The sequence below is a fragment of the Berghia stephanieae genome, chromosome 10 (genome assembly GCF_034508935.2).
Source record: "Berghia stephanieae isolate SIO BIC M18660-M18661 chromosome 10, UCSD_Bste_1.3, whole genome shotgun sequence".
Taxonomy (NCBI): Eukaryota; Metazoa; Mollusca; class Gastropoda; order Nudibranchia; family Aeolidiidae; genus Berghia; species Berghia stephanieae.
Genome location: NC_088369.1, coordinates 13,519,251 through 13,526,750, shown reverse-complemented (window position 1 = coordinate 13,526,750; position 7,500 = coordinate 13,519,251). Strand labels below are relative to the sequence as shown.

At 40.2% G+C, this 7,500-nt stretch overlaps 1 protein-coding gene across 2 annotated transcripts in view; it reads left to right on the top strand.

Annotated features, from left to right (window-relative positions):
- LOC144980550 (uncharacterized) overlaps positions 1 to 7,500 on the top strand; it is a 31,512-nt gene that overhangs the window by 20,695 nt on the left and 3,317 nt on the right. For both annotated transcript variants that reach the window (XM_078928215.1, XM_078928217.1), the window contains exons 5-6: positions 2,768 to 2,875; positions 5,536 to 5,825. In XM_078928215.1, coding sequence (XP_078784341.1) covers positions 2,768 to 2,875; positions 5,536 to 5,825 — 398 coding nt within the window. The remainder of the gene's footprint in view (positions 1 to 2,767; positions 2,876 to 5,535; positions 5,826 to 7,500) is intronic.

The window sequence follows — 7,500 nt, the reverse complement described above, 5'->3', positions numbered from 1 at the left end:
TTTGTTTTGTTTGTTGCTTTTTTTGCGGGGTCGTTTTGTTTGGTTTTATTTTGTTTGTTTAATTGTTTATTTTTGTTTTTGATTTGTTGCTATTGTTGTTGTTCATTTGCTTGTTATCAAAGAGGATCTATCGAGAGATGGTTCACTTAGTTAATATTGACGCTTAATGCTTCATTACATTTTTTAAATCTTCGGGAAAATAGAATAATAATGTAGTTTGTAGAATGGCTGGTTGAATTTCTCACATTTTACCTTTTCACGGCTATTTTTACTCATCAATGATGTTGGCATCAGGTTCTATCAAGGGAAGTGATAAGGCAGATGGGGGTGAGGTTAAGGCGGAAGACGACGACGATGACGACGACGACGACGACGAAGAAGAAGAAGAAGAAGAAGAAGAAGAAGAAGAAGAAGAAGAAGATGGTGGTGGTGGTGGTGGTGGTGGTGGTGGTGGCAGCAGCGGTGGTGGAAAAGAAGAAGAAAAAGAAGAAGACGAAGAAGAAGAAGAAGAAGAAGAAGAAGAAGAAGAAGAAGAGGAGGAGGAGGAGGAGGAGGAGGAGGGGGAGGTGGGGGAGGGGAAGGAGGAGTTGAGAGAGTGGAAGAGAGAGGTTGAAACAGAGGAAGGGAGAGAGGGGGTTGAAAGAGGGGAAGAAAGAGAGAGAGAGAGAGAGAGAGAGAGAGAGAGGATGAGAGAGAGGGGGGTTGAGAAAGGTGAAGAGAGAAAGGGAGAGAGGTTGAGAGAGGGAAAAAGAGAGAGAGAGAGAGAGAGAGCGGAAGAGAGAGAGGGGCTGAGAGGGGGGGGGGGGGGAGAGATCGATTGAAAGAGAAGAAGAAAGGGAGAGAGGAGTTGAGAAAGGGGAAGAGAGAAAAAGGGGGGAGAGAGAGGGGAGAGAGAGAGACACACACAGAGAGAGACAGAGATAGAGAGAAAGATTGGGGGGGTAGATGGGGTGGGGGGAGGGGGGTAGAGGGCGGAGTGATTACCGTAACAGGTGCGTCGTTCAGACATTTTCTCATTAATCCGTCAATCAAAATGGATTCGTGGCGATAACAGGTAAACCGATGGATCGACTCTACCTTGTCGGTGCCTTGAAGACGTTTCATAGTTTCTAGAGTTTTCTTCAACATGCTTTGTTTTGTTTTAAAAACAGTTTATTTTCTATTTTAGTTGTTGGGAGGAGGGATCTGTCTTTTCCTTGAATCCAAAGGGTTTTGGTTCAAATCCATGTTGTGCGGCTATGTGGTCTTGTGGTATGACACTCGCTTTCGGATCGGAAGGTTCTGGGTTGGAGCCTCGCGCTCGGCGCATAGTTGAGTCCTTGGAAAAGGCTCTTTACTCACATTCTCTCACCGTACTCAGGTGTAAAATGAGTACCTGGTCGTTAACAGCGTTGTCTTTGTCCGAAAAATTGTAATATCGCCTAACAGGCGTCATGTCCCGTCCTCTATGTTAAATGTTGCTGTTGACCAGGGACCCCTTGTAAAGCGCTTTGAGTACATTTAGTGGATATTGCGCTATATAAAGCTCTTTTTTTTACTGTGTGGCCTTTAACAAGCCATGTCGCACTAGCTCACTCTGCGGCGCTGCATTGCGGCTGACACCTAAGTTATTCCAGTCTCCCATTGAAACAGACCGTAAGGATAGATATTCCCTTAAAGAGGAAAAAAGGCAATTTTATCTGGATATTTACCTATTCATTTAATCGTCTATTTACCGTTATATTATATTTATTTTATCATTTATGTACCTTTATTTATGTATTTATTTATTCAATCGTCTATGTACCTTTATTAATTCATTCATCCATATATTCATTTATTTATTCATATATTTATTCGATTTGCTTTTCGGAGTAGCGTATCCTTTATTTTTCGTTGTTATATTGTTTTCCTTGTTGGATTTTGGGGGGTGGTGGGGGGGGGGGGGGGGTCGGGATGTCTTGGGTGAGAGGGGGTTGTTTTGTTTGATTTATTGTTTTGTTTGGGTTTTTTTTTGGGGGGGGGGGGATTTTGTGTGAGGGGTGGGGGAGGGGTTGGTGTTTTGTTTGGGTGATTTTTTTTTAAATAATGGAAAATCTAAGTGAATTGCCACTGTTTTTATTTTTTTACCTGAAATGCTAGTAAGGAAAGATATTAGAAATTAATTGTGAATATCAACGTTAGGAGTTCATTTTCAACATCTTTATTTTCTACTTTATAATTTTCATTTTTTTCTCTTTTGTACGAATATTGCAAAGATTTCATTCATCTCTCTCTCTCTCTCTCTCTCTCTCTCTCTCTCTCTCTCTCTCTCTCTCTCTCTTCTTCTTCTTCTTCTTCTTCTTCTTCTTCTTCTTCTTCTTCTTCTTCTTCCAGTTCCTGTTCTTTTTCCTGTTTCTCTTCTTCATGATCCTTCTTGTTTTCTTCTATCTCTTCTTCTTCTTCTTCTTCTTCTTCTTCTTCTTCTTCTTCTTCTTCTTCTTCTTCTTCTTCTTCTTCTTCTTCTTCTTCTTCTTCTTCTTCTTCTTCTTCTTCTTCTTCTTCTTCTTCTTCTCTTCTTCTTCTTCTTCTTCTTCTTCTTCTTCTTCTTCTTCTTCTTCTTCTTCTTCTTCTTCTTCTTCTTCTTCTTCTTCTTCTTCTTCTTCTTTTCCTTCTTATTCTTTTATTCTTCTTCATTTTCTTCATCTATCGTCGTTACTTCCTACGCTTTATCACATTTTTCCCCTTGGTATTTCCCCAGATTAGACAATCAAATCCGCCATGTCATTTAATCTGTTGTTTTTTCCAGGTGTTGTGAATTCGTGTTGCTATGGCAACGGTATGGTTATGATTGGAAAATACTTCCGAGTGCAAAGACAGATGGCTACAAACGTTGCATTGGTTGGAGGAAGTTTGGGTAATTAATTCATTAATCTTTTAATTACTTGATTAACTAATTAATTAATTAGGTAAATTTATTAAAGTAGTCCTTCATAGGCATATACCGGTTTGTAAAGCATTTAACACACATTAGCGATTACTTGCTACCCTTTTGACGCTAGTGTGACATACACTACCTTTCGCTACAGCTGACAGTCCCAGCTACCTTGCGCCAGAGCTAACCGCCCCAGCTACCTTGCACCAGAGCTAATAGCCCCAGCTATCTTGCGTCAGAATTAACAGTCCCAGCTACCTTGCGTCAAAGCTGAAAGTCCCATCTACCTTGCGTCAAAGCTGAAATCCCAGCTACCTTGCGTCAAAGCTGAAAGTCCCAGATACCTTGCGTCAAAGCTGAATGTCCCAGATACCTTGCGTCAAAGCTGAAAGTCCCAGCTACCTTGCGTCAAAGCTGAAAGTCCCATCTACCTTGCGTCAAAGCTGAAATCCCAGCTACCTTGCGTCAAAGCTGAAAGTCCCAGATACCTTGCGTCAAAGCTGAATGTCCCAGATACCTTGCGTCAAAGCTGAAAGTCCCAGCTACCTTGCGTCAAAGCTGAAAGTCCCATCTACCTTGCGTCAAAGCTGAAAGTCCCAGATACCTTGCGTCAAAGCTTGAAATCCCAGCTACCTTGCGTCAAAGCTGAAAGTCCCAGATACCTTGCGTCAAAGCTGAAATCCCAGCTACCTTGCGTCAAAGCTGAAAGTCCCAGATACCTTGCGTCAAAGCTGAAAGTCCCAGATACCTTGCGTCAAAGCTTGAAATCCCAGCTACCTTGCGTCAAAGCTGAAAGTCCCAGATACCTTGCGTCAAAGCTGAAATCCCAGCTACCTTGCGTCAAAGCTGAAAGTCCCAGATACCTTGCGTCAAAGCTGAAAGTCCCAGATACCTTGCGCCAGAGTTAACAGTCCCATCTGTCTTGCGCCAGAGCAAACAGTTCCATCGACCTTGCGCCAAAGATTACAGACCCAGCTATCTTGCGCCAAAGCAAACAGTTCCAGCTGTCTTGTGTCAAAGCTAAAAGTCCCAGCTACCTTGCGCCAGAGCAGCGAACAGGACCGGCTATCTTGCGCCTGAGCTAACAGTCCCAACTACCATACGCCAGAGCAAAGAGTTCCAGCCACTTTGCGCCAAAGCTAAGAGTCCCAGTTACCTTGTACCATAGCTGGCAGTCCCAGCTTCCTTGCACCAAAAAAGCTAAACGGTCCCGGCTACTCAGTCGCCGCTTTGCAGACATAGGGATCACAGCAATGACATAATATTATTCCCCTTGATAAACTCTATGTATGAACAGCGATAGGAAATCGTGATGGCATACGGCGGCACTTTTTGTTGCGTCATTTTTTTTTCCTTTTTCCAGAGCAGTGAAACCAAACCTGTGTTGGTTTTTTGGGGGGTTGACGTTACTTCTATGATTATGCATGTATGATAATGAAATTTGGCTCACATATATTATTTAAGATATTTCTCAATTCTGTGATTTGACTTTTGTCCAGTTTTATATCTTAAAACTCAAATGAATTGACTCAAAACAAGTGTAAAGTTACTTTTGCGCATATGCATGCGTATATGTCGTTATATTTATTACCTTTACGTCTTACCAAACGACACAAGTTATATTGCATTTTATCTTATTTGTTTTCCACGTTAATTGGTTTATCGTTGTGCTGACGAAGGGTTTGTACCCGAAACGTCCATTGTCTGTATTGGTCCCATCCGAAGCCTCTCCATTTTCACTCTTTCGGTTTGTATTTCACAATCTGAACACATTGACGGTTTACAATCAGGGTACGTAACTCGTCTTTCTCGAGGCTGTTAGTAGTCATAATTGATTTACCTCCCTTGGGTAATTTTTTTTTAATGTGCGGCGAAATACGCTTTGAAAATGTATTATTGTACTGTGTCCTTGGATAAAACAATGGTTTAGTCACAGCTGTTGCTAAAGCGTGAAGTACTTCAGAATGGTTATTTTTCAATTGTTGATTACGAGACCTGTTGAAAATTCACTTTTTTTTTTTAATATTTTTGTTTAATGACGGCTATTTGTTTTATCTGTTATGGCTTTGGTTTTGTTATCAGGTTTGTTTGTTTTCTTGGGTTTTGTTTTGTTTTGTTTTGTTTGTTTGTTTTTTTGGGGGGGGTTGTTTTTGTTTTTTGTTTGGTTTGTTTTGTTTTTGTTTGGTTCTTTGCGTTTTGTCGTTTTGTTTTGTTTTGTTTTGTTTTGTTTTTTGTTTTGTTTTGTTTTGTTTATGGGCGAAGGGGGTATTTTCCCTTCTTGGTTTTTTTTTTTTTTTTTTTTTTTTTTTTGGGGGGGGGGGTTTTTTTTTTTTTTTGGTTTGTTGTTATTTGTTTTTGTTTGTTACTTTGTTTTGTTGTGTTTTTTTTTGTGGGGTTTTTTTTTTTGTTTTGTTTTGTTTTTGTTTTGCTAGAGGGGGGGGGGGTGGTTGGTGTTTTTTGGGTTTTTTTTTTTTTTTTTTTTTTTTTTTTATTTTGGGGGGGGGGGGATGGGTTGGGTGTTTGTTTTAATATATTATGGTTAATTTCATTGAGGTCAATTTCATGATGTTTATTTGATTTTCAGCATAAAAACATCGTTCAAAAATAATTTTTAAAAGCTTTGTTCTTTATTTTCTCCTCAGGCCAAATGGTGATTCCACTTGTTGTCGAATTCCTGATTAAAACATATGGACTTAGAGGGAGCCTTCTGATCATGGGAGCCTTGTATTTACAATGTGCTGTGTCTGGGGCTCTGTTGAGGCCTGTAGACGTGACCTATCAGCGTGTTGGAGATGACCTTGACCCCAAAATGAATAGCTCGTATTATTTAGATGATGACGTGTATTATGACAAGGCCGGTGACGGAGACGATAACTGGAGTATTCAAAAGTTTGGAAAGACTTCAAACGGCGGAGCTCGATTTTGTAAGAAGGTATAAAAGGAAAAAAGACGGGGATGTCAAAAATCTGGTTTCTATCCCATTGGAAGTGTAAAGCCACTCTTCTTGAGGTCTGAATACATACCTTGTGTAATTGATCGTCTGGTTTCAGAGTGATGGCATCTTATTTTCTAGTCTAAATATATTATGCTGGACGTCAAGAAAGATCATCCATATCCTGACCTTCCATAGCGGGCAGGAGGTACATGCTGTGTCTTCTATCCCCTTATATCTGTTTTCCAACATGCTTTCTGTCTTTGTCTCGGAATGAGGTTACTTGGTTTTGTCCTGGCCCTGGCCGGAATCCTAGCTGGGAGGGAAACAGTCAAATGCATAGTTATTGTTTTGGGAGATGATATTTTTTTCCTTGTAAATCATCTCTCTGTTATGTATTATTTTTATTTTGAATGTATAATGTAAGCATTTGAGTGTGTTCCTCTTTGTTGGATTTTGTGCTTGTGTCTGGATGAAACTTGTGGGTGATTTCAAACTAAGTACATTGGTGGTGTGCTCTTGGAATCTACATCTGATCCCTATTTGTTCTCAGTTCCCCTTTGTCTTACTTGTTCTTGGGTGCTTTAATTGTAATTCTAGAACTTTTTACTATCCCATTTTCTTCTTTTTTATGGCGCTGATATAACCTAAATGTGTTGCAAGCGCCGTAAAACCCTTAAAAACAAAACAAAAACAAAAATCATCCATCCTCGCTCTTATACGTCTGTAATCCTGCCTATACACCCTACTACTAAAAGTTATGCCACTTTATGATTCAACATGCAATCTATCCGATATTAGTCCTAAGAAGGACTGGCTACGCGCACACACTTCCAATGATTTAGAAACCGGAAGAGTAGAGGCTTTGACGTCACGACTTTTCTGCATTATCGTTATAATAATTTCAATAAATTAAAATCTGATCACTAATAAAGTACAGTGGAATCCCGATAAAGCCAACATCGCCCTACCAGAAATATTGGTTGACTTAAAGGAGGGTTGACTTTATCCATCGTCCATGGAGAACACTTAGATAAAGAACAGAAAATCTGTGTTCAACAGATTTTAAGCAGATGTTGCCTTTAGAGTGTCAATGGACAGGCTTCATATACGAACAAGACAGAAAATGGACGTTTCGGGTACAAACCCTTCGACAGCACAGACGATACAAGTTATTTTGCATTTTATTTTACTTGTTTGTTTTCCACGTTAATTTGTGTATTGTTGTGCTGATGAAGGGTTTGTACCCGAAACGTCCATTGTCTGTGTTGTTCCCATTCGAAGCCTCTCCATTTTCACTCTTTCGTTAGTATTTTCACGATCACAGGCTTCAGGCAGCCCCTCCGTTTTCTACTTTAGAGTGTTGACTTTATACGGACTCCACTGAAGCCATTTGGCCCATGGAGTTGGGGTTAATTTGGGCTTTTGTGGCCTTAAACAGACAGAGGTAATTACTGGTTACCTTTTGGATAAGACGCTAGTTTATCGCACAGTACTTCCCGTGTTTCTCACTGATCCAGCAATCCAATCATAACTGGGTAGACAAAGGGGTTTAGAAAATAATCCCTACTGAATCCTAGATCGAAACCCGGTCTTTGCTACTAGTGATGTTGTTTATGTTAGCCTATGTTTTTAGATGAGAAATTACGATTTATACTCCGCTATACTAAGTTCA